The 27,245-nt window shown below is 49.2% G+C and overlaps 1 protein-coding gene across 2 annotated transcripts in view; it reads left to right on the forward strand.

Annotated features, from left to right (window-relative positions):
• ATXN2L (ataxin 2 like) overlaps positions 1-27,245 on the forward strand; it is a 114,488-nt gene that overhangs the window by 82,581 nt on the left and 4,662 nt on the right. Inside the window, exons 4-22 of one of the 2 annotated variants that reach the window (XM_063935413.1) lie at positions 7,951-8,022; positions 9,075-9,225; positions 9,481-9,605; positions 10,536-10,627; positions 10,731-10,931; positions 11,098-11,276; positions 11,476-11,577; positions 11,689-11,856; positions 13,526-13,615; positions 13,713-13,777; positions 19,654-19,913; positions 21,715-21,784; positions 21,998-22,144; positions 22,328-22,397; positions 22,631-22,806; positions 22,885-23,035; positions 23,127-23,239; positions 23,396-23,605; positions 23,694-23,895. In XM_063935413.1, coding sequence (XP_063791483.1) covers positions 7,951-8,022; positions 9,075-9,225; positions 9,481-9,605; positions 10,536-10,627; positions 10,731-10,931; positions 11,098-11,276; positions 11,476-11,577; positions 11,689-11,856; positions 13,526-13,615; positions 13,713-13,777; positions 19,654-19,913; positions 21,715-21,784; positions 21,998-22,144; positions 22,328-22,397; positions 22,631-22,806; positions 22,885-23,035; positions 23,127-23,239; positions 23,396-23,605; positions 23,694-23,895 — 2,644 coding nt within the window. The remainder of the gene's footprint in view (positions 1-7,950; positions 8,023-9,074; positions 9,226-9,480; positions 9,606-10,535; positions 10,628-10,730; positions 10,932-11,097; positions 11,277-11,475; positions 11,578-11,688; positions 11,857-13,525; positions 13,616-13,712; positions 13,778-19,653; positions 19,914-21,714; positions 21,785-21,997; positions 22,145-22,327; positions 22,398-22,630; positions 22,807-22,884; positions 23,036-23,126; positions 23,240-23,395; positions 23,606-23,693; positions 23,896-27,245) is intronic. The other variant, XM_063935414.1, reaches the window with a different exon arrangement.

Raw genomic sequence — 27,245 nt, forward strand, 5'->3', positions numbered from 1 at the left:
TGGGAGGAAGATATGACGTGGGTGGGGCTGCAGTTCTGAATCCAGCTCTGCTCGCCCATGAGTCTGATTTGATGCGGTTTCTCTTCTGAATGGTCAGAACCCTAACTTTAACAACTAGTGTCCGTATTTCTGGTTCTCCTATACCACCCTCCAGGGCGCACTCGCAGACCCCCACATCTAGTAAATGGTCATGATGAGAATCCTCTCTCCCTCTACACCGTTCTGGATCCTCTGATCCAGACACTCTGGTAGTTGCTTCGCTGTGCCACTTCATTTATTGCTTTCCATGCATCACCAGGGCGCCTGCAATCTCCCATTCTGTTCCCATCTACCGGACCCTGCATCTCTCTCCTGCCTGACCGTCTTTCCCATGCTGCGCTCCTTCATCACAACCTGCAGGAGCTGGCTCGACTCCGTGTGCCCCCATGAGCTGCAATTCTTACATTTAACGGCTTGGCCAGTGCTAGGTCATACCTGCTCGTGCTATTGGAGAGAGTCCTGTTCCTGTGTAGGTTTGGGAAGTGCTAGCGTTTATTTCTGGGTATCATACCACTCATGATTTTCAATGTGCCCACCTTGTACCATTGTTTCCTAAAGGCTGGCCATGCATTACTCCCCTCATGCAGGAAGTTATCTCCTGGGAGTATCTGCTTGGTTGTCTGCAGTGCAGTTATTACTCACATGTTGGTACCTTTCCTTGTCTTCAGCACTGGTATAGGTCAGACCTTTCACAGAATCTGTTGTATGATTGGTACTAGGTCTATATAACAAGGTGGGTTGTACCTGTAAGAGGAACTAGTCTCCCATGTGCTTCTCCATGTAGTGAATACGTTACGGGCTCACGTTTTTGCAGCAGTGTTTGATAAGGGCTATCGCTCTAGTGTGTGTTCCGATGTGTTTTCATTGTTACCTTTATATACTTTTCTCTTCCGTCTTAGAGGATGCTGGGGACTCCGTAAGGACCATGGGGTATAGACGGGCTCCGCAGGAGACATGGGCACCTATAAAGAACTTTTAGTATGGGTGTGCACTGGCTCCTCCCTCTATGCCCCTCCTCCGTTAGATCCTGTGCCCAGAGGAGAAGTGTGCACTGCAGAGAGCTCTCCTGAGTTTTCTGTGAAAAAAAAAAGAATTTTGTTAGGTTTTTTATTTTCAGGGAGCACTGCTGGCAACAGGCTCCCTGCATCGGGGGACTGAGGGGAGAAGAGAGGCTCTGCTTCTTAGGCTACTGGACACCATTAGCTCCAGAGGGAGTCGGAACACAGGTCTCACCCTGGGGTTCGTCCCGGGGCCGTACCGCCGTCCTCCTCACAGAGCCGGAAGATAGAAGCCGGGTGAGTATGAGAAGCAAGAAGACGTCAAAGGCGGCAGAAGACTTCAGATCTTCATGAGGTAAAGCGTGCAGCGGTAAGCTGCGCGCCATTGCTCCCACACACAGAAAGCACTGATGGGTGCAGGGCGCCCTGGGCAGCAATAAACATCGTTTTTGGGCAAAAAAGGTCACATTAGGCTGCGGAGGCAGCAAATAGATGATCCCCTGCCATTTTATTAAAATTGAAGAGGGACCGAAGCCTGCCGCTGGAGGGGGCGGAGCTTGATCCCTCAGCACTAACCAGCGCCATTTTCTCCACAGAGGCTGCAGAGAACACTGGCTCCCCGGACTCTCCCCTGCTGAACACTTCAGAGGGCTGAAAAAGAGGAGGGGGGCACATTGGAGCACAGTGAGTGGGAAGATTGGCATTATATAATAATATTTCTCTATCGTCCTAGTGGATGCTGGGGTTCCTGAAAGGACCATGGGGAATAGCGGCTCCGCAGGAGACAGGGCACAAAAAGTAAAGCTTTTTCCGATCAGGTGGTGTGCACTGGCTCCTCCCCCTATGACCCTCCTCCAGACTCCAGTTAGATTTTTGTGCCCGGCCGAGAAGGGTGCAATCTAGGTGGCTCTCCTAAAGAGCTGCTTAGAGAAAGTTTAGCTAGGTTTTTTATTTTACAGTGATTCCTGCTGGCAACAGGATCACTGCAGCGAGGGACTGAGGGGAGAAGGAGTCAACTCACCTGCGTGCAGGATGGATTGGTTTCTTGGCTACTGGACATCAAGCTCCAGAGGGACGATCACAGGTACAGCCTGGATGGTCACCGGAGCCACGCCGCCGGCCCCCTTGCAGATGCTGAAATCAGAAGAGGTCCAGAATCGGCGGCTGAAGACTCCTGCAGTCTTCTAAAGGTAGCGCACAGCACTGCAGCTCCTAAGGGCCTGGTTGGGTATTTGTCCCCTTATAGGTATATCCCTGTGTGTGTGGGGTGTCGGTACGTGCGTGTCGGCATGTCTGAAGCAGAAGGCTTCTCCAAGGAGGAGGTGGAGCAGATGAGTGGTGTGTCCCCGTCGGTAGTGCCGACTCAGTAATGGATGGACATGTGGTATATGTTGAATGCAAGTGTGGCATCTTTACATAAGAGGCTTGATAAGGCTGAATCCAGGGAGGCATCAGGGGGTCAATCCTCGGATTGGACCGACTCACAGGGCCCGTCGGGGTCTCAAAAGCGTCCCTTGTCACTAATTGTGGACACTGATACTGACACGGACTCTGATTCCAGTGTCTACTATGATGAAGCTAGAATGCACCCTAAGGTGACAAAGCGTATTCAGTGTATGATTATTGCAATAAGAGATGTGTTGCATATCACTGATGAACCCCCTGTTCCCGACACGAGGGTACACATGTTTAAGGGAAAGAAACAGATAATAAACTTTCCCTCATCTCATGAACTTAACGAGTTATTTGAAAAAGCTTGGGAGACTCCAGATAAGAGGCTGCAGATTCCCAAAAGAACTAATATGGCATACCCTTTCCCTACACAGGACAGGGTACGCTGGGAATCCTCTCCCACTGTGGACAAGGCTTTAACACGCCTGTCCAAGAAAGTGGCGCTGCCGTCTCCAGACACAGCGGCCCTCAAGGACCCTGCGGACCGCAGGCAGGAGACTACATTAAAGTCTATTTATTCACATACTGGTGCTTTGCTCAGACCGGCAATTGCGTCGGCATGGGTATGTAGCGCAGTTGCAGCTTGGACAGATACCCTGTCGGCTGACCTTGATACACTAGATAGGTATGCTATTTTGTTAACTCTAGCCCATATTAAAGACGCAGTCTTGTATATGAGAGACGCTCAAAGGGACATTGGGTTGCTGGGTTCCAGAGCCAATGCCATGGCTATTTCAGCGAGACGATCCTTATGGACCCGCCAATGGACGGGTGATGCGGATTCGAAAAAGCATATGGAGGTTTTACCCTATAAGGGTGACGTGTTGTTTGGGGATGGGCTCGCGGACCTGGTTTCCACAGTTACCGCGGGTAAATTTACCTTTTTATTCCCCAACAGCAAAAGAAAACTCCACAATATCATATGCAGTCCTTTCGGTCGCAAAAGTCCAGAAGAGGTCGGGGATCCTCCTTCCTTGCCAGAGGTAAGGGTAGAGGAAAGAGAACACCTGCTTCGGCTGGTGCCCAGGAACAGAAGTCCTCCCCGGCTTCTACAAAACCCACTGCATGACGCTGGGGCTCCCCTGCGGGAGTCCGCACCAGTGGGGGCACGCCTTCGACTCTTCAGCCAGGTCTGGGTCAGGTCAGAGGTGAATCCTTGGGCGTTGGAAATAGTTTCCCAAGGCTACAAACTGGAATTCGAAGAGGTGCCCCCACGCCGATTTTTCAAGTCTGCCTTACCAGCTGCTACCCCAGAGCGGGATGTAGTGTTAGCTGCAATTCAAACGCTGTGTCAACAGCAAGTAATTATCAGGGTTCCCCTGAACCAACAGGGAAAAGGGTACTATTCGACCCTTTTTTGTGGTCCCGAAGCCGGATGGTTCGGTCAGACCCATTTTAAATCTAAAATCCCTAAACCTGTACTTGAAAAGATTCAAATTCAAGATGGAATCGCTCCGAGCGGTAATAGCCAGCTTGGAGGGGGGGGGGATTTTATGGTGTCACTGGACATAAAGGATGCTTACCTTCATGTCCCCATATATCCCTCTCATCAGGAGTACCTGAGATTCGCTGTACAGGATTGTCATTACCAGTTTCAGACGTTGCCGTTTGGGCTTTCCACGGCCCCGAGGATTTTCACCAAGATAATGGCGGAAATGATGGTGGTCCTGCGCAAGCAAGGAGTCACAATTATCCCATACTTGGACGATCTTCTGATAAAGGCGAGATCAAAAGAGCAATTGCTGAGAAACGTGTCACTCTCTCTGAGAGTACTCCAGCAACACGGTTGGATTCTCAATCTACCGAAGTCACAGTTGGTTCCAACAACTCGACTAGCGTTCCTAGGTATGATACCGGAACATGGAACAAAAGAAGGTTTTTCTCCCGTTGGAAAAAGCCCAGGACCTCCAGAACATGGTCAGAGATCTGCTAAAGCCAAAAAGAGTGTCCGTTCATCAATGCACTCGTGTTTTGGGGAAAATGGTGGCAGCCTACGAGGCCATCCCCTTCGGCAGGTTCCATGCGAGGACGTTTCAATGGGACCTTCAGGACAAATGGTCCGGGTCCCATCTACAATTACATCAAAAGATAACACTGTCCCCCAGGGCCAGGGTGTCTCTTCTATGGTGGCTGCAAAGTGCTCACCTCCTAGAGGGTCGCAGATTCGGCATTCAGGACTGGGTTCTGGTAACCACGGACGCGAGCCTCCGAGGATGGGGAGCAGTCACCCAAGGAAGAAATTTTCAAGGACTATGGACAAGCCAGGAGTCCTGCCTGCACATCAACGTGTTGGAATTAAGGGCCATATACAACGGCCTTCGACAAGCGGAGAGTCTTCTTTGCAACCTACCGGTGCTGATTCAATCGGACAATGTCACAGCAGTGGCTCATGTGAACCGCCAAGGCGGGACAAGGAGCAGAGTCGCGATGGCAGAAGCCACCAGGATTCTATGCTGGGCGGAAAATCACGTAAGCGCTCTGTCAGCTGTCTTCATTCCTGGTGTGGACAACTGGGAGGCAGACACGATCTCCATCCAGGAGAGTGGGGACTTCTTCAAGAAGTCTTTGCAGAGATAACGGGTCTTTGGGGAGTTCCTCAAATAGACATGATGGCGTCACGCTTCAACAAGAAGCTTCAGAGGTATTGTGCCAGGTCCCGGGACCCTCAAGCAATAGCAGTAGACACTCTGGTAACGCCATGGGTGTTCCAATCGGTCTACGTGTTTCCTCCTCTCATCACAAAGGTGGTGAGGATCATAAGGCGAAAAAGAGTACAGACCATACTCATAGTTCCAGGCTGGCCTCGAGGGGCCTGGTACTCAGATCTTCAGGAGATGCTCACAGAAGATCCTTGGCCTCTTCCTCTAAGGGAGGACCTGTTGCAGCAGGGGCCCTGCATGTTCCAAGACTTACCGCGGTTACGTTTGACGGCATGGCGGTTGAACGCCGGATCCTAGCTGAGAATGGTATTCCGGAAGAGGTCATACCTACTCTAATAAAGGCTAGGAAGGAGGTGACGGCAAAACATTATCACCGTATCTGGCGGAAATATGTCTCTTGGTGTGAAACCAGGAATGCTACTACGGAAGATATCCATTTGGGTCGTTTTCTCCACTTCCTACAGACAGGAGTGGATATGGGCCTAAAATTAGGCTCTGTTAAGGTACAGATTTCAGCTCTGTCAATATTCTTTCAGAAGGAATTGGCTTCTCTTCCAGAAGTCCAGACTTTTGTAAAGGGAGTGCTACACATCCAGCCTCCTTTTGTGCCCCCAGTGGCACCATGGGACCTGAACGTGGTGTTGCAGTTCTTAAAATCACACTGGTTTGAACCGCTTAACACGGTTGAGTTGAAATTTCTCACCTTGAACGTGGTCATGTTGTTGGCCTTGGCATCTGCAAGGCGGGTGTCAGAATTAGCGGCCTTGTCTCACATGAGCCCCTACTTGATTTTTCATGTTGATAGAGCGGAATTGAGGACTCGTCCTCAATTTTTACCTAAGGTGGTTTCTTCATTCCATATAAACCAACCTATTGTGGTGCCTGTGGCTACAAGTAACTTGGAGGATTCCAGGTCCCTGGAAGTAGTCAGGGCCTTAAAGATTTATGTAGCCAGGACGGCTAGAATTAGGAAAACAGAGGCTCTGTTTGTTCTGTATGCAGCCAACAAGATTGGCACGCCTGCTTCAAAGCAGACTATTGCTCGCTGGATTTGTAACACGATTCAGCAGGCGTATGTTACGGCTGGATTGCCGTTACCACATTCAGTAAAGGCCCATTCCACTGGGAAGATGGGCTCTTCTTGGGCGGCTGCCCGGGGCGTCTCGGCATTACAGCTTTGCCGAGCAGCGACTTGGTCGGGGTCAAACACTTTTGCTAAATTCTACATAGTGACATATGGGCTTATTGCATGATAGGAATACTGAATAGTAATTTTATTGCTTTAACCGGCCGGTAATTGGGGGAATTTTTTCCTTTTAATCTTTTTATGTTTTATTATGATATTGAATAAATGTCTCCTTTTTGGATGATATGCGCAGTTCCATTTTTTTCTAAATTCTACAAGTTTTATACCCTGGATGATGAGAACCTAGCATTTGCTCAGTCGGTGTTGCAGAGTCATCCGCACTCTCCCGCCTGATTGGGAGCTTTGGCATGACCCTTATGTAAGCAATAACTATATACAAGTCTTGCAGATTTTCCGCACTGGGACGGAGTCCCCAGCATCCTCTAGGACGTAAGAGAAAATAATATTTTAAACCTACCGGTAAATCTTTTTCTCCTAGTCCGTAGAGGATGCTGGGCGCCCGTCCCAGTGCGGAAAATCTGCAAGACTTGTATATAGTTATTGCTTACATAAGGGTTATGTTACAGTTGGAATCGGTCTTGGACCGTTGCTGTTGTTTGTTCATACTGTTAACTGGTTTTGTGTATTCCAGGTTATACGGTGTGGATGGTGTGGGCTGGTATGAATCTTGCCCTTAGATTTACAAAATCCTTTCCTCGTATTGTCCATCTCCTCTGGGCACAGTTCTCTAGCTGAGGTCTGGAGGAGGGGCATAGAGGGAGGAGCCAGTGCACACCCATACTAAAAGTTCTTTATAGGTGCCCATGTCTCCTGCGGAGCCCGTCTATACCCCATGGTCCTTACGGAGTCCCCAGCATCCTCTACGGACTAGGAGAAATAGATTTACCGGTAGGTTTAAAATCTTATTTTTGGAAGTTACAGAAATCAGCTGTTGTATATGTTTCTCTTCCACCCAATTGGGGGACACTGGAAAGTTTGGGGTGTAGAAGCTTGGCCAGGAGTGTGGGTGAATGCGGTAACTCCTGAAGCTGACTAAGTGGGAGATTTATCAAAGCTTTGAGAGTATTAAAGTGGAGGGAGAGAAACTACCAATCAGCTTCTGTTGGGTTTTCAACCCACAGCCTATAACACGCCAGTTTGGAGCTGATTGGTTGGTCCTCTATCTTCCTCCAAGTTTTGATACATCTACCTCTAAGTGTTGTCAGGGTACCGGGTGCTTTTTGTGGCTCGCCAAAGTACCAAAGGACACCACCTGCACTGGGTCCTAATGGCAGCAGTGTTTTCTTTATTAATCCCCATTTATTTTCACCTGTCTTTTTGAAATGCGGCCATTCCGCGGCATCTCTGCTCTGGTGGCTGTGTGAAGCCATAATTAGGGTGAGGAGTTGCGGCCGCAGCCCTTCACGTGCTCCGACAAAGGATGGGGACACTGTACTGATGAATATTGGATGCTAAGGTGAGCTCAGGGAGGACAGAAACCTCCCATTGAGCAGAAGGGCACCATCCATAGTAGTGCTGCATTGTGCACCAATTGATGACACAGTGGAGGCAGCTGTTCGGGACCAGAGTCCTTGAATTACAGATTCAGCTTATCTCACCGGGACTAAAACTGTGATCACCTGGGGTTGGTAAAGCAATGCTTCTCTCTTTTAAGGGCTCCACGTGTGATGTAAAGGTGAAAAATGGGACCACGTACCAAGGAATCTTCAAGACGTTAAGCTCAAAGGTAAGAGAAAAGGAGAGTAAAAATATTATTTATATAGTGCTTTCTCCAGTAGTGCTCAAGATTCTTGACAGACTGAACATAATACAGTACAGAACAGCTTTTAATAAAATACAGCGAGAATGGAGAACATTAGGGAAATGTGCGAGTAATCAGGAAAGTCTGGAGTCTGATTTTGAAGGGTTCTAGAGTGGGGGCTCTCGCACTGTGCAGGGAAGAGTTCCATAGTCGGTGCAGCGTGGCTAAAAGCTTGACACCCAGATGAATTCTGGGAGATTTTAGGTGCTGCTAAGAGTCCGTCATCTACAGATGGCGGTAACCGAGTAGGGAATTAAGGGATCAGAAGCTGCGTCAGGTACCCTGGGACCTGGTCATGTAGTGCTTTGAAAGTCGGTAAGCCAATCTTGAAATAGATTCGGCATCTTACAGGCAGCCTGTGGAGGGAGTACAGAATGGTTTTATTTACCAACTGCTGGGTGACAACAGTAGAGGGCATTGCAGTAGCCTAATCGAGATGATACTGATACATGTATGACTTCAGGCAGATCTTCAGAGGGAATTAAGTGCTAAATTCTGGCTACTGTATGTTCCTTAGATGAAAGAATGAGGATTTGGTTGTGGCTGATACTTGAAGTTTTCAGGGTCAAGCCACCATCCAGGACAACGCCAAGATTCTACACATGGTCAGTGTTTTCTAATTCTGAGCCCCCAAGTGTAGGCCTTGTTGGTTGGCTATGCTGCAGTCTTGTCTTGGGACTTATCATAAGGACCTCTGTTTTATCCGGATTCAGCCACAGCGAACTGGCACTCATCCACTTCTGGAGCTCAGCTAGGCAGGCATTTAGGGTAGTTATTGGGTTATCAGTACCTGGAGTAAAGGACAGGTACAGTTGTGTATCATCTGCATAGCAGTGGTGGACCAGGCCATGACGTCTGATTGTGTCGACCAATGGTAGCATGTATACTACAGAAAGCATGGGATATAGTGTTGTACAGCTGCCATGGGGTGACATCTGATCTGGCAGAACACTGACTAGTTCTCTCTCCTACTGCAGTTTGAGTTGGCCGTTGACGCTGTGCACAGGAAGACAAGTGATCAGGTGACGGGGCCCAAGCGCGAGGACATTGTTGACACCATGATCTTCAAGCACTCAGATGTGGCCCTCGTTCACTTCCACAACGTAGATTTCAACTATGCTACGAAAGGTAGGGGTGCGAGGCCCACACAACCCTCCGTGTACCATTGTGCAGGAAGCCATCAAGTTTTATTTATTGCGGCTGAGAAGATGTTGTCCATTGGGTAGGACTAGACGCATTGAGTCGTCCCGCACTGCGACCGGCACTAGCTGCCTGTGGCCACTAGCCGTTGTATGTACGAGTCAGACACATGGCTAGTAATGAGAATTCTACCAGCAGGGTGTAGTATTTATATCTCTTACATGAGCTTCCTCTTCCCCACAGATAAGTTTACCGATTCGGCCATTGCGATGAATTCCAAAGTGAATGGGGAGCACAAGGAGAAGGTTCTAATGCGCTGGGATGGGGGCGAAAGCAACAGCGATGACTATGACTTGGAGTCTGATATGGTATGTGGGAATATGGGGGTGATCGTGTGGTAGTACGTCTGGCAAGCTACAGGGGCTTCGTAGCTCTGCTGAGGGTCGGGCTTCGTAGCTCTGCTGAGGGTCGGGCTTCGTAGCTCTGCTGAGGGTCGGGCTTCGTAGCTCTGCTGAGGGTCGGGCTTCGTAGCTCTGCTGAGGGTCGGGCTTCGTAGCTCTGCTGAGGGTCGGGCTTCGTAGCTCTGCTGAGGGTCGGGCTTCGTAGCTCTGCTGAGGGTCGGGCTTCGTAGCTCTGCTGAGGGTCGGGCTTCGTAGCTCTGCTGAGGGTCGGGCTGCGTAGCTCTGCTGAGGGTCGGGCTGCGTAGCTCTGCTGAGGGTCGGGCTGCGTAGCTCTGCTGAGGGTCGGGCTGCGTAGCTCTGCTGAGGGTCGGGCTGCGTAGCTCTGCTGAGGGTCGGGCTGCGTAGCTCTGCTGAGGGTCGGGCTGCGTAGCTCTGCTGAGGGTCGGGCTGCGTAGCTCTGCTGAGGGTCGGGCTGCGTAGCTCTGCTGAGGGCAAGATCAGAACGTCGCCCGTTCAGCAAAATCTAACCGGCACCGTTTAAAGTTTCTCTGATATTAAATAGAAAAATAATAATCCCCCACACATTCGCTCACTTAGCTGTCAGAAGCCCTGTTGGAAAAAGTACCGCCTCCCAGGCCGCCCCATCCTTGACCCATCGGTCACGCGTGTTCACACAGCTGGCAGTGTTCGCTTTCCTGACCAGCAGGGGGTGGCAGAGAGCAACGCACCGATCTCATCAGTCATGCAGTGATTTAATAGCAGGCTTCCGCTTATCGTACAGTGCTAATAGGCGGGAGACTGCATTCATTAGATAGAGGAGAGGTTTGTTATGGATCTTTGGCTTTCTGGTGGCATTCTCCTTTCACCTGCTTTTCTAATACATCGCTTCTTTTTCAGTCTAATGGCTGGGATCCTAACGACATGTTTAAGTTCAATGAGGATAACTACGGAGTGAAAACGACATATGACAGCAGTCTCTCCTCATACACGTGAGTTATACTCGTGTGGTGTGAGTGTAATTAAAGGGTTTCCTTGTGGGTGGGGTGGTCGTCGTGTCGCTGGGAGGTATTATATGTACTGTATTCACTTTAGGGTCCCCCTAGAAAAAGATAACTCCGAGGAGTTTAGGCAGCGGGAAGCCCGAGCAGCCCAGCTGGCCCGCGAGATAGAATCCAGTCCTCAGTACAGAGCTCGGATTGCCATAGAGAACGACGACTGCCGGACAGAGGAGGAGAAGCACAGCTCTGTCAATCGTCCAAACTCTGACCGAGACAGCCCAAGCCTTGGTTCCCGGTGAGTGGATAAAGCCTCCGGTCTGACCCGACGGCTGCACGTTATTCCAGATTTAGGGAATAAAATGCAGAGTATCAGGAGCCAGTCGCACAACTACTTTATCTTTAGGTGCGACTTTATACAGTGTGACGTCTGTACTAACAAACTGTTATCACTGTCTTCTCAGGGATGGAAAGTACATTCCTCTTCCACAACGAGTCCGAGACGGGTCACGGGGAGGACTCCGGACGAACTCCACCAGAGGAGGAAGACCTGGCATGGGCTCCGTCCCTCCCCGGGCTGCCCCTCAACATTATCCTGAAACCAGTTCTAGCCCAGTGCCAGAGCAGAGAGGCATCAACGGAGGTGAGCGTTGGTAGGCCATGACTCCACAGTATGTGATGGAGAACATTGAGTTGTCTTCAGTTCTTCCTCTGCCTTATATATATATATATACATACATACATACATACATACATACATACATACATACATACATACATACATACATACATAATTATTCATGTTCTCCATGAAGGTCCAATTTATTCCTTTTACCTCTTAGGCCCTTCACGGATGTCTCCCAAATCGCAGCGCACAGTAAGGTGTACTAAGACCATGTCTTCTCCGTCCAGTCGTCCTATAGAAGTGTCCACATCCCCATCAGGTTGGTTCTACATGCTCCACATTGCTTATAAGCAACATGCTACTACAGATTTCATTCTTGATCCATCTATGCTTTAATGACCGAATTGTCTTCATCTCTGACCTAATGCAGCGGCCTCCCGTGTCTACGCACCTATGTCTCCAAAATCTGCCTCCTCCATCAGTTCCTTGGACTCGTCTTCTCAGGCTTCCACCCCTGACTCTCGGTCTGCTCTGGAACCCAGCGCCTCCACTAAACCCTCCTCCCCAAAGAATGTCACTCCCACCTTGATGATGGAAGGTGAGGAACCCCCTATACCCTAATTAACACATTGAAGACCTGATTACTTATTCCTTTATATCCATTTCCATTGAATGTGATGCCCCTGATTTAGATGTATAAATAAAGTTGACTTTAAAATATTTCTACTAACAGCAGCTATATCGGACTTGTATTACCGAACGTTTTCTAGGAGATTGGCAGTAATACACCAATATTTTACCACCACACACTGGGTTTTAGTTGTTAAGCTTAATAACCGCATAGAAGTGTAGAGTGTGTGTTGACACTGACTTTGTGTGTGTGTGTATATATTAGCGGCTGGGAAGGGGGCTTAATTTCCCATTCTGTAATTTACTGCAGGTTTTGTTTTTGTCTCTGAAAGATTGCAACTATTTGATATGGAGATTATAAATAAAAATGATTTAATGTATGCGCGAGCATCTTTTAGTTGTTACATATAGCTTTTCAGTACAGTAGGAATCCGTATAATGAATGCCAATAAATCCAAAGTGAATCAGGGTTCACAATCCTCCCCTGTCGCGGTGTAACGTAGGATTACTGCTGCACTCTTGTTCTACACTTTGACGTAACCTGCAGCATTAATGACTAAGGGGGTCATTCCAACCTGATTGCACACTAGCTATTTTTTTTGCAGCGCTGCAGTCAGGTCAAAACTCGGCAAAATTGCGCATGTCCAAGCGTTTGCAGGGCGGGTGTCTGACGTCCGTTCCGGGACCGGACAGGCTGAAGTGATCGCAGCGGCTGAGTGTGCAGTTTCTGAGTAGACCTGAACTTAATCTGTTTTTGTACTGCTCGGCTGCACAAGCGTTCGCACACTTGCAAAGCGAAAATACACTCCCCGAAAGGTGGCGACTATCTGATCGCAGCGCTGCAAAAAATAGCTAGTGAGCGATCAACTCGGAATGACCCCCTAAGTACATTGCTTTCACTCTTCTGGGTTTCCGTGTCTTGCTGCCTTTATCCACTGCCCTTGGATATGACCTAACTTTGCTCTGCCATCACATACAGAAGTTGTTTTATGTCCTTTTTTTTTTAAAGGAATCCAAAAGAACTACAATGGTTTAGATGATAGAAGAAGACAAGAAGGGTTAAAAAAAAAATTGACCTGTGAAGCCATAAAATGTGTCTGATGGTGACAACCTATTCAAGGACAGGGATTTGTAATATTCAGTTAGACGCTAATCAATGCACTTCAGACATTGATAGAACAGTGGTTCCCAAACGTTGGTCCTCACGGCTCCCCAACAGTCCAGGTGTTGGGGATATCGCTGCTTTTGCACAGATGGTATAAACTGAAGTACTAATTAAGTCGCCCGTGCCTAACCATGGATATCCTTAATAACTGGACTGTTTTGGTGCCTCGAGGACTGCGTTTTGGAACCCCTGTGATATAAGATGATTTTCCTGAGTGCGTTTCACTTTTAGCCTCTTTCTATGCTGTATATGTAGCTGTACGATGCCCCCAGCTCTCTGGTGTGTACCTTTGCCAACGTGCCACCTGCCCCCAGTAATGAGACTCCTCTACCATTTGGATTTTATTTTTTTTGCCACAGAACAGCTTTAAAGATAGAATATTTTTGGGGCGTTACGGGTTTAGTGTGAAGCGATGTATAAATGTTTCCCGTTTGCTTTATACAGCGTCGGTTATATTGTTCTTTCTGTTTAGGCAAAGACGTTCCAAGCGCTGTGGTGAAGGAGCCGGGCCGGGCGTTGGAGCAGAGCGTGCCGTGCGACGTGAAGCAGCAGCCATGTAAAGGTTTGTCTCTCCTGGCTCTCCGTCCGCGCTCTCTGCCGTAACCTGGCCGGTATGAATCCTCGTGTGTTTATACAGTCGCTGTCATTTCTCCCTGCAGTGCTGCAGACTGACCAGAAGAGGAATCAATTGGACGAGCTGCGGAAATTTGGGGCTGAATTCAGGGTGAGCGATTATGGGGCACACAGCTTTATGGACCATAATGTAAATATTCATAAGTGCTTTTAATGTCAGGATTGTCCAACACAACATCATGTATATACAGTGTTGGGTGGGGAATATATGAATATGTAATTTTCTCTGACGTCCTAGTGGATGCTGGGGACTCCGTCAGGACCATGGGGATATAGCGGCTCCGCAGGAGACAGGGCACAATAATAAAAGCTTTAGGATCAGGTGGTGTGCACTGGCTCCTCCCCCTATGACCCTCCTCCAAGCCTCAGTTAGATTTTTGTGCCCGACGAGAAGGGTGCAATCTAGGTGGCTCTCCTGAGCTGCTTAGAATAAAAGTTTAAGTTAGGTTTTTTATTTTCAGTGAGTCCTGCTGGCAACAGGCTCACTGCTACGAGGGACTTAGGGGAGAGAAGAAAACTCACCTGCGTGCAGGATGGATTTGCTTCTTAGGCTACTGGACACCATTAGCTCCAGAGGGAGTCGGAACACAGGTCTCACCCTGGGGTTCGTCCCGGAGCCGTGCCGCCGACCCCCCTTGCAGATGCCGAAGTTGAAGAGGTCCAGAGGTCCAGAAACAGGCGGCAGAAGACTTTCAGTCTTCATAAGGTAGCGCACAGCACTGCAGCTGTGCGCCATTGTTGTCAGCACACTTCACCAACAGTCACCAACTGTCACTGAGGGTGCAGGGCGCTGGGGGGGGTGCCCTGGGCAGCAATGTATAATACCTTTTTATGGCTAAAATACATCACATATAGCCCTTGAGGCTATATGGATGTATTTAACCCCTGCCAGATCTCACAAACTCCGGGAGAAGAGCCCGCCGAAAAGGGGGCGGGGCCTATTCTCCTCAGCACACGGCGCCATTTTCCTGCTCAGCTCTGCTGTGAGGAAGGCTCCCAGGCTCTCCCCTGCACTGCACTACAGAAACAGGGTTAAAAAAGAGAGGGGGGGCACTTATTTGGCGATATGATTACATATATAAAAATGCTATAAGGGAAAACACTTGTATAAGGGGTTGTCCCTGTATAATTATAGCGTTTTTGGTGTGTGCTGGCAAACTCTCCCTCTGTCTCCCCAAAGGGCTAGTGGGGTCCTGTCCTCTGTCAGAGCATTCCCTGTGTGTGTGCTGTGTGTCGGTACGTGTGTGTCGACATGTAGGAGGACGATGTTGGTGAGGAGGCGGAGCAAATTGCCTGTATTGGTGATGTCACTCTCTAGGGAGTCGACACTGGAATGGATGGCTTATTTAGGAATTACGTGATAATGTCAACACGCTGTAAGGTCGGTTGACGACATGAGACGGCCGGCAAACAAATTAGTACCTGTCCAGGCGTCTCAGACACCGTCAGGGGCTTGTAAAAACGCCCATTTACCTCAGTCGGTCGACACAGACACGGACACTGACTCCAGTGTCGACGGTGAAGAAACAAACGTATTTTCCTTTAGGGCCACACGTTTCATGTTAAGGGCAATGAAGGAGGTGTTACATATTTCTGATACTACAAGTACCACAAATAAGGGTATTATGTAGGGTGTGAATAAACTACTTGTAGTTTTTCCTGAATCAGATAAATTAAATGAAGTGTGTGATGATACGTGGGTTTCCTCCGATAGAAAATTATTGGCGGTATACCCTTTCCCGCCAGAAGTTAGGGCGAGTTGGGAAACACACCTTAGGGTGAATAAGGCGCTCACACGCTTATAAAAACAAGTGGCGTTACCGTCTCCAGATACGGCAGCCCTCAAGGAGCCAGCTGATAGGAAGCTGAAAAATATCCTAAAAGTATATACACATATACTGGTGTTATACTACGACCAGCAATCGCCTCAGCCTGGATGTGCAGCGCTGAGGGGGCTTGGTCGGATTTCCTGACTGAAAAATTGATACCCTTGACAGGGACAAGATTTTATTGACTATAGAGCATTTTAAGGATGCATTTCTATATATGCGAGATGCGCAGAGGGATATTTGCATTCTGGCATCAAGAGTAAATGTGATGTCCATATCTGCCAGACGACAGTGGTCAGGTGATGCAGATTCCAGACGGCACATGGAAGTATTGCCGTATAAAGGGGCGGTCCATCGGACCTGGTGGCCATGGCAACAGCTGAAAAATCCACCTTTTGTTACCCCAAGTCACATCTCAGCAGAAAAGGACACAGTCTTTTCAGTCTCAGTCCTTTCGTCCCCATAAGGGCAGGCGGGCAAAAGGGCCAGTCATATCTGCCCAGGGGTAGAGGAAAGGGAAGAAGACTGCAGCAGGCAGCCCATTCCCAGGAACAGAAGCCCTCCACAGCTTCTGCCAAGTCCGCAGCATGACGCTGGGGCCGTACAAGCGGACTCAGGTGCGGTAGGGGGTCATCTCAAGAGTTTCAGCACGCAGTGGGCTCACTCACAAGTGGACTCCTGGATCATACACGTAGTATCCCAGGTGTACATTGGAAATTCGAGACGTCTCCCCCTCACAAGTTCCTGAAGTCTGCTTTACCAACGTCTCCCTCCGACAGGGAGGCAGTATTGGGAACAATTCACAGGCTGTATTCCCAGCAGGTGATAATCAAAGTACCCCTTCTACAACAAGGGAAGGGGTATTATTCCACACTATATTGTGGTACTGAAGCCAGACGGCTAGGTGAGATCTGAAATATTTGAACACTTACATACAAGCGTTCAAATCAAGATGGAGTCACTCAGAGCAGTGATAGCGAACAGGAAGAAGGGGACGATATGGTGTCACTGGATATCAGGGACGCTTACCTACATGTCCAAATTTGCCCTTCTCACCAAGGGTACCTCAGGTTCGTGGTACAGAACTGTCACTATCAGTTCAGACGCTGCCGTTTGGATTGTCCACGGCACCCCGGGTCTTTACCAAGGTAATGGCCGAAATGATGATTCTTCTTTAAAAGAAATATGGACGCTTTCCTGATAAGGGCAAGGTCCAGAGAACAGTTGGAGGTCGGAGTAGCACTATCTTAAGTAGTTCTACGACAGCACGAGTGGATTCTAAATATTCCAAAATCGCAGTTTTTTCCGACGACACGTCTACTGTTCCTAGGGATGATTCTGGACACAGTCCAGAAAAGGATGTTTTCTCCCGGAGAAGAAAGCCAGGGAGGTATCCGAGCTAGTCAGGAACCTCCTAAAACCAGGAAAAGTATCAGTGCATCATTGCACAAGGATCCTGTGAAAAATGGTGGTTTCTTACAAAGCGATCCCGTTCGGTAGATTTCACGCAAGAACCTTTACGTGGGATCTGCTGGAAAAATGGTCCGGATCGCATCTTCAGATGCATCAGCGGATAACCCTGTCTCCAAGGACAAGGGTGTTTCTTCTGCGGTGGCTGCAGAGTGCTCATCTATGAAAGGGCCGCAGATTCAGCATTCAGGACTGGGTCCTGGTGACCACGGATGCCAGCCTGAGTGGCTGGGGAGCAGTCACACAAGGAAAAAATTTCCAGAGAGTGTGATCGAGTCTGGAGACTTCTCTCCACATAAATATACTGGAGCTAAGGGCAATTTACAATGCTCTAAGCTTAGCAAGACCTCTGCTTCAAGGTCAGCCGGTATTGATCCAGTGGGACAACATCACGGCAGTCGCCCACGTAAACAGACAGGGCGGCACAAGAAGCAGGAGGGAAATGGCAGAAACTGCAAGGATTCTTCGCTGGGCGAAAAATCATGTGATAACACTCTCAGCAGTGTTCATTCCGGGAGTGGAAAACTGGGAAGCAGACTTCCTCAGCAGGCATGACCTCCACCCGGGAGAGTGGGGACTTCATCGGGAAGTCTTCCACATGATTGTAAACCGTTGTGAAAAACCAAAGGTGGACATGATGGCGTCCCGCCTGAACAAAAAACTAGATATTGCGCCAGGTCAAGGGACCCTCAGGCAATAGCGGTGGACGCTCTGGTAACACTGTGGATGTACCAGTCAGAGTATGTGTTCCCTCCTATGCCTCTCATACAAAAAGTACTGAGAATCATAAGAGGGAGATGAGTAAGAATGATACTCGTGGTTCCGGATTGGCCAAGAAGGACTTGGTACCCGAAACTTCAAGAGATGTTCACGGAAGACCCGTGGCCTCTACCTTTAAGAAAGGACCTGCTCCAGCAGGGGCCTTGTCTGTTCCAAGACTTACCGCGGCCGCGTTTGACGCCATGGCGGTTGAACGCCGGATCCTGAAAGGGCATTCCAGATGAAGTCATCCCTACCCTGGTCGAAGACAGGAAGGATGTAACCGCAAAACATTTTCACCGCATTTGGCGAAGATATGTTGCGTGGTGTGAGGCCAAGAAGGCCCCTACAGAGGAATTCCAACTGGGTCGTTTCCTACATTTCCTGAAAACAGGACTGTCTATGGGCCTAAAATTAGGGTCCATTAAGGTTCAAATTTCGGCCCTGTCGAATTTCTTCCAGAAAGAACTGGCTTTAGTGCCTGACGTTCAGATGTTTGTAAAAGGGGTACTGCATATACAGCCTCCTTTTGTGCCCCAGTGGCACCTTGGGATCTCAATGTTGTTTTGAGTTTCCTAAAAGTCACATTGGTTTGAACCACTCACCACTGTGGACTTAAAATATCTCACATGGAAGGTGACGATGCTATTAGCCCTGGCTTCAGCCAGGCGTGTGTCAGAATTGGCGGCTTTATCATATATAAAGCCCTTACTTAATTTTTCATTCTGACAGGGCAGAATTGAGGACTCGTCCTCAATTTCTCCTTAAGGTGTTTTCTGTTTTTCACATGAACCAACCTATTGTGGTACCTGCGGGTACTAGGGACTTGGAGCACTCCAAGTTACTTGACGTTGTCAGGGCCCTGAAAAATATGTTTCCAGGAAGGCTGGAGTCAGAAAATCTGACTCGCTGTTTAGCCTGTATGCACCCAACAAGATGGGTGCTCCTGCTTCTAAGCAGACGATTGCTCGCTGGATTTGTAATACAATTCAGTTTACACATTCTGTGGCAGGCCTGCCACAGCCAAAATCGGTAAAAGCCCATTCCAAAAGGAAGGGGGCTCATCTTGGGCGACTGCCCGAGGGGTCTCGGCTTTACAACTTTGCCGAGCAGTTACTTGGTCAGGGGCAAACACGTTTGCTAAATTCTACAAATTTGATACCCTGGCTGAGGAGGACCTGGAGTTCTCTCATTCGGTGCTGCAGGGTCATCCGCACTCTCCCGCCCGTTTGGGAGCTTTGGTATAATCCCCATGGTCCTGACGGAGTCCCCAGCATCCACTAGGACGTCAGAGAAAATAAGATTTTACTTACCGATAAATCTATTTCTCGTAGTCCGTAGTGGATGCTGGGCGCCCATCCCAAGTGCGGATTGTCTGAAATACTTGTACATAGTTATTGTTACAAAAATCGGGTTATTCTTGTTGTGAGCCATCTTTTCAGAGGCTCCTTCGTTATCATACTGTTAACTGGGTTCAGATCACAGGTTGTACGGTGTGATTGGTGTGGCTGGTATGAGTCTTACCCGGGATTCAATATCCTTCCTTATTATGCACGCTCGTCCGGGCACAGTATCCTAACTGAGGCTTGGAGGAGGGTCATAGGGGGAGGAGCCAGTGCACACCACCTGATCCTAAAGCTTTTATTATTGTGCCCTGTCTCCTGCGGAGCCGCTATATCCCCATGGTCCTGACGGAGTCCCCAGCATCCACTACGGACTACGAGAAATAGATTTATCGGTAAGTAAAATCTTATTATTATGGGGGTGCGGCAGTGCCCTGCGGCGCAGCGAGGTGCCCCGGGCCAGTGCCCTGCGGCGCAGCGAGGTGCCCCGGGCCAGGCTCTTTAGTTCTGAAGTATTCTATCTGCTGAGACCTAATTTGACCATTCTCTATTTTCTTCCGCCCTAGCTCCAATCAAGCTCCTGCCCTGACTCCTCAATAGAAACTTTCCCATCCAGGCAGCGAGAGCCTTTAGAAAATAAATTAGCTCCACAAGACCCAGCGCACTGCGATGGAAACGAGCCGCATGATCTGGTACATAAAATCTCCGAGACGGCGGAAGAGAGTAAGGAGGAGCGAGTATGTGAGACTAGCGAGCGCCAGGAGGAAGCGGCTAGTCCCGCAAGCAAAGCGGAACCAGAAGAGAGAGAGGAGCACGCAGTGTGCGAGTATGTTCCCCCCCCCTCTGCACCATCTGTATTATTGCACCTGTGTATAGACTGCTGTGGGTGTGCGAGTATGTTCCCCCTCTGCACCATCTGTATTATTGCTGCTGTGGGTGTGCGAGTATGTTCCCCCCTCTGCACCATCTGTATTATTGCTGCTGTGGGTGTGCGAGTATGTTCCCCCTCTGCACCATCTGTATTATTGCACCTGTGTATAGACTGCTGTGGGTGTGTTAGTATGTTGTCCCTCTATACAGTTTGTATTATTGCGCCTGTGTATAGACTGCTGTGGGTGTGTTAGTAAGTTCTCCCTCTATACAGTTTGTATTATTGCGCCTGTGTATAGACTGCTGTGGGTGTGTGAGTATGTTCTCCCTCTGCACAGTCTGCATTATTGCACCTGTGTGTTGGCTGCTATGAGCATATTCTCCCTCTATACAGTTTGTATTATTGCACTTGTGTGTTGGCTGCTGTAAGTGTGTGAGTATATTCTCCCTCTATACAGTCTGTATTATTGCACCTGTGTGTTGACTGCTGTGAGTGTGAGTATGTTCCCCTCTGCACATTCTGTATTATTGCACCTGTATATTGGCTGCTGTATGTTCTCCCTCTGCACAGTCTGCATTATTGCACCTATGTATTGGCTGCTGTGAGTGTGAGTATGTTCCCCTCTGTACAGTCTGTATTATTGCACCTGTGTGTTGGCTGCTGTGAGTGTGTATGTTCCCCTCTGCACAGTCTGTATTATTGCACCTGTGTGTTGGCTGCTGTGAGTGTGTGAGTATATTCTCCCTCTATACAGTCTGTATTATTGCACCTGTGTGTTGGCTGCTGTGAGTGTGTGAGTATATTCTCCCTCTATACAGTCTGTATTATTGCACCTGTGTGTTGGCTGCTGTGAGTGTGAGTATGTTCCCCCTCTGCACAGTCTGTATTGCACCTGTGTGTTGGCTGCTGTGAGCGTGTGAGTATATTCTCCCTCTGCACAGTCTGCATTATTGCACCTGTATGTTGGCTGCTGTGAGTGTGTGAGTATGTTCTCCCTCTGCACAGTATGTATTATTGCACACGTGTATAGGTTTCAGTGAGTGTGTTCCCCCTCTGCACCATCTGTATTATTGCACCTGTGTGTTGACTGCTTTGAGTGTGTGAGTATGTTTTCCCTCTGCACCATCTGTATTATTGCACCTGTATATTGCCTGCTGTATGTTCTCCCTCTGCACAGTCTGCATTATTGCACCTATGTATTGGCTGCTGTGAGTGTGTGAGTATGTTCTCCCTCTGCACAGTCTGTATTATTGCGCCTTTGTGTTGGCTGCTGTGAGTGTGTGAGTATGTTCTCCCTCTGCACAGTCTGTATTATTGCGCCTTTGTGTTGGCTGCTGTGAGTGTGTGAGTATATTCTCACTCTGCACAGTCTGTATTATTGCACCTGTGTATTGGCTGCTGTGAGTGTGAGTATATTCTCACTCTGCACAGTCTGTATTATTGCACCTGTGTATTGGCTGCTGTGAGTGTGAGTATATTCTCACTCTGCACAGTCTGTATTATTGCACCTGTGTATTGGCTGCTGTGAGCATATTCTCCCTCTATACAGTTTGTATTATTGCACTTGTGTGTTGGCTGCTGTGAGTGTGTGAGTATGTTCTCCCTCTGCACAGTCTGTATTATTGCACCTGTGTGTTGGCTGCTGTGTATGCATGTGATACGGCTCTACCTACATTACTGTAATACTTCGCAGACACTTTGTGGAGACAAACTCAGACAACTCCGTTTATTAACATTTACTCCCCATTTCTTGCAGCCAAGTAAAGAAATCCACTCTGAATCCCAATGCTAAGGAGTTTAACCCTTCCAAGTCCCTTCTGGCTGTGGTGAGTAGACCGTTCAGGGCCAGGAATCCATGTTGTTGCAGTGCTTGCTGAAGATGCAGCCTATCAGCGCACAGGGAAATTATGACCTCACTGGTCGCTGTAATCTTATTGGTTCAGCCTGCAGCACCTATTATTGTAGGTAATGGGTGCACTTAACTCTTGATACAGGTTCAGACTCTAGACGACTATTCAGACTTTTTAAATTTTTTGCAGAACAAGGCAACCAGCACCCCGACATCCCCCGGACCAAGAAACCATTCCGCCACCACCACCATCCCCATGCTGACAGCAGGGCAGGGTGGGGTGTACAGCCAGTACATCTCCTACATCCCCCAGATCCACATGAGCCCGGCGGTGCAGGTGAGTTCCTCCTGGCGGGAAATGTTACTACATCCTTTACACAACGTGGTGTATCTGGTCCTCCTCTCTCTCTGTTACACGATGCAGCGCATGCCAGTCATTCAGTATTCACTGCTGTAGCAGAACTGTTCAATAGGCTTCCAACTTTGCATATCCTAAAATATGTCTAATGGACTCTTCCAGGCTCCTCAGATGTATTCGTATCCAGTGTCTAACTCTGTGCCGGGCCAGCAGGGAAAGTATAGAGCGAAAGGTAAGAGGCAAATGCCTGCGGCCCATCACAATCATTAGGACTTTCTCTGTCCTCTCCATAGATCTCATTGTAAGACGTTGTGTAATGGAAATGTATATGCTACTGTGTCTGGGTAGGGATTGGGCAGGACCCCTAGCTGGACAGTTGTGTGTGTGTGTGTGTGTGTGTGTGTGTGTGTGTGTGTGTGAGATATGTGTTCTCTGAACGACACTTCTCTTCCATTCCTCCTGCAGGTCCTCCGCAGCGCTCTGATCAGCCCAACTCCGCCCCTCCCATAATGCAGGCAGCAGCAGCCGCCGGTCCCCCCCTAGTGGCAGCCACTCCGTATTCCTCTTACATCTCCTACAGCCCACAGCAGTTCCCGGGGCAGCCGACCATGATGCAGCCCATGGCTCACTACCCTTCACAGGTTGGTGGGACTGGCGCACTGCGTCCGCCAGACAACGGTTATACATGATGAATTTGGCGTTTCAGTAGTAGGGCTTAGCATTGTGGTTTCCTTTCCTTTCAGCCCATGTTTGCTCAGATGCTTCAGGGGAATCCACGCATGCTGGCATCTGGAAACCATCAAGCCTTAGTCTCGTCCTCCAATCCTCAGTACCAGCCTACAGAGCAGCCCAGTCCGCAGACCCTGTATGGTGAGTAGCCATGTTCCTGTTTGCTGGTGCTGCGTCCCTTCTGCCTCCTGTAATGGCAACATCCTATGGCTAATGTCTGTGTCTCTTCCAGCAACTGTCCATCAATCCTACTCTCACCATGCAGCCCAGCTGCACCCGCAACCCTCCAGCACCCCTACCCAGAGCCAGCAACAGTCTCAGCATGCTAACCCCAGCCCTGTGCAGGTGAGTGAGGGAATGGTCCGTGGTGTGGAATGTGTTGTGAAGCGGCTGGCCAGGCAGCCGGGGAGTGGGCAAGTCTCTGCATCTTGGGCACAGTTGGGTAATATGGGCGTATCCGTGCACAGACTGAACTGTACGTGTCTGTGTCTCTCTCTCTAGCACCAGGGTGGCCAACCTCAGCACCTGGGCAGTGGGCAACCTCAGCAGAATCTGTATCACACGGCAGCCCTGACTGCCACTCCACCCTCCCTGACTCCTGGACCCACTGCGCAATCCCCACAGAGCAGCTACCCGCAGCAGGCCGTGTATGCAATCCACGCCCATCAACAGCTACAGCACGGCTACACAAACATGTCTCATGTCGCCCAGGTAATATGGCTGACAGAACGGACCCTCCTCTCAAGTCTTTTTTTTTTTTTTTGTATCTTCCTTTCTAAATCTTTGTTTATCTCTCAAGGCACATGTACAGAGTGGAATAACTGGAGCGCCTCCCCCTCCCCACCCCGGAGCCCCTCACCCATCACACCCTGGAGCCCCTCATCCTACACAGGTTATGCTCCTGCATCCCTCACAGACTCACGGCGGCCCACCACAGGGTGCTGTACAACAGACCGGTGTATCCGCCAATTCTCCATACGCCTATATACCCCATCATCAAGGTGAGTGCTGCCAGTATATAGTGCTGTGCTGTGGTAACGTGTATAACCAAGACCCATTGTGAAGCCGCGGGGAAAGCAGCACACTCAAGAACGTGTAATACGGTTCGGTAGCGTGCACATGTCCTTACTGAAAATAAGGGGTCCAGTCACCGGGTCCAGAGGGGAATTGTCAGCTTTCTTATCGTTAATGTCAACACCTGGAACATGACGACATTGACAGTATGTCAGCATTTGCCATAGGAGTAGAATAATAAAAAGGAAATTGTCGACATTTCAATATCAGCATTACATAAGTGTCAACATGCTGAAAGTTAAAATGGTTAGTACCGACATAACGTGTACCTATAAATGTCGGCATTCTAACCAGAGACGACAATATACTGACCTCGTAAACGAAGGCTTGTGTGAAACAGTTTTCTGCTGACGGGTAATGGTGACATAGACAGGAAGTCACGTCAGCCTAATTCCCTCAGCGGTTCTCCTTGGCCTAATGCAGGGGCGTCCAACCTACGGGCCGCCACCTGCTGCAGTCCGGCCCAGTGACCGGCGTCACAAATATAACTGTGGGAGACCCAAATCACCGGAGGGCTGGAAATTTTCATGTTTATACTGCTGAGGAGAAGCATGATTGACGCTTCATTCTGCCCCCAAATACCAAAATGTCTGGGCAGACCGGCCAAGACAGTAACTACATTTCTGCTGCGGGGTACACTGGGCTCCACAAGTCTGGACAATGGGGTGTAGAGTAGGAACTTGATCCGAGGCACCATCAGGCTCAAAGCTTTGACTTCCCAGAATGCGCAGCGCCACCTCCTCTATAACCCCGCCTCCCTGCACAGGAGCTCAGTTTTGTAGTTGGTGCTGCAGTAGCAGGCACTTAACAGAGGGGCTGCTCCAGGCAGCCCTAAGAAAAGCTTTTTATGAGGTAAAAAGTGAAGACTTCAAGGGCAACAGCAGGGGTAAATGTCTTGTGACATTCTCTGCTGCAGCTCCAGCTCTCCACAGCGGCGCTGTACACTCCCGAGCCCTGGTTGCCGGGTACCTACAGCGGAGGCTCCGGTTTTCTTCATGTTAGAGACACACACGGCTGGGGCTCTCCAGGATCGCGTGGCCGCGCTTCAGGAGGTGGTAAGTGGGTCCCGCTCGCGGGACCCGGGCTTTATCGCGATCCGGCGCGGTCAGTGGGAGGCGGGCCGAGCTCGCTGGCGGTGGACACTGTAGATACAGGCGATCCCACTAGATCACCAGGGCATGGGCGAAGATCAGTTTTTCTCTTAAAACCAATTTTAATATCGCCCACAGTACCCGGTGGTTTTGCCAGCAAAGGGAATAAGGCTTAGATCTGAAGCCCCTTCCCCAGCCCCAGGGCGCCATTTCCAGCAAGTGTTCCCGTCCTGGAGCTGCATCTCTGTCTTTCCTCACTCCCTGTCAGTGTCTGCGGTGCCATTACTCCTCAGCTCACTGTTCCTGGGACTGCTTGGGCAAATCCTCCTATGTAAAGCCGCCTGGTTGTCAGTGCTGTGACTTTACATGACACTTAAGTATTCTACCTGCCTTTTTAGTCAGTGATAGTTAAGAAAGAGTGCACTTAGTCAGGGGTTTATAGTACAATTACCCTGTGATATACATCCAGTTTCTTACTGTGTAGTGTTATATATATTGATATATAGCTATATATGTAAGCTAGTCCAGTGCAGTATTATTGTAATAACCTCTGCATTGTACAGACTGTGACTATCTGTGTGTGCATTGATAGCTGAGTGGTGTCCATCTCGTGTCTTTCACTCAACTTGCTATCCCTATATTCTATAACCTGAGGGGGCTTGGTGCGTCAGGTGTTATTTATTATAGGATTTTCACAAAGATATACTGTATTACGTATTTTTCTCGGTGATTTAGTCACCATATCTCTCCTTTATCTTTGCTGGTGCTGACTACACTGCGCAGGGGTTTGGGTTTAGGGATATAGTGCTGCTAATAATTGTACTGTGTTACCTCATACTGCAAGTTATATCATGTCTGCTTCTGAGGGTAACGGTTCTGGGGCGGAACACACTGCTGGTGTTGCGGAAGCCACAGGCACATATGGGGAGAATATAGCAGCTGTGGGATCTGGTTCTGGGGGCTCCTTGCCCCCCAGTGGGACTGTGGCAACGGAGGCACATACTGACCCTCTGTGGGCCGCTTTTTCAACGCTTCTGCATACGCTAGTTCATAAACTAACACCCCCTATGGGACCCCCAATGCCGGTACAACCGTGTGTAGTCCCTGGAGCTAACCTGCCGTGGGCTGACGATTTATCTGCTCAATTAAAGAAATTGAACTAGTCCCCGACTACTAAAAAGTCTGACCGTCGCTCGCCTAAGTCCAAGAGGTCCTCTAAGCGAGCGCTCGTCTCCTCACAATCCACTGCTGTCACTGACACCTCGTCTGATGAAGACAGCACATACACTGACCCCACAGGTTCTGACTCTGATATGGCTGATTGGGAGGGTAGTTCACATGTGGATGTTCCTGATCTTTTGGAGGCTATTCAGTTCCTCCTAAGAAACCAGATAGGTTCAAGCGTCAGAAGGTGATTAAACAAGTTTTACCTCACTCTGACCACCTAGTGGATATACGTCAGGAACCCTGGCAAAGCCCGGGTACAAAGTTTGTGCCTCAAAAAAAGATGCTGGCTCGCTATCCCCTCGCACCAGAGCTAAGAATTGGGAAACGCCTCCTCCAGTAGACTCGCATGTGGCTAGGATGGTGGTTTCCTCAGCTCTACCTGTCACTACCGTCATGTCTCTAAAAGAGCCTACAGATAAATGTGTCGAGGGTTGTCTAAAAGCGATTTACACCCTCACGGGTGCTGCACAAAGGCCCACTATTGCAGCTACATGGGCGGCAGAGGCTATTGAAGCATGGGCCTTGGAGTTAGAGGCTGAAATCTCCTCTGACCATGCTAGAAAATGCTTGTCATATATTGTCACAGCTTCTCGCTATATTAAAGAGGCGGCTTCTGATGCCGGTATCCTAGCAGCCAAGGCCTCTACTACGTCAGTCCTGGTTTGCATGATATTGTGGCTGAGATCCTGGTCTGTGGATCTGGACTCTAGAAAAACCCTGGAGGTACTCCCTTTCAAGGGGGATATTCTGTTTGGGGAGGACTTAAATAAGATATTGGCTAACTTGGCTACTGCCTGTCTGCCTAATACAGCTCCTTCTGTGTCGAAGGCCAAAGGCACGTCCTTTCATCCTTCAGGTAAAGCAAAAGGTCAGGCGTCCCATAAGCAGGCCCGCACTTACAAACCTGGTAAGCCGAAGCCAAAAAGAGCCTGGGCTGCCCGTCAGCCATCAGCCAAGAC

This window comes from Pseudophryne corroboree, chromosome 7, assembly GCF_028390025.1.
Source record: "Pseudophryne corroboree isolate aPseCor3 chromosome 7, aPseCor3.hap2, whole genome shotgun sequence".
Lineage (NCBI taxonomy): Eukaryota > Metazoa > Chordata > Amphibia > Anura > Myobatrachidae > Pseudophryne > Pseudophryne corroboree.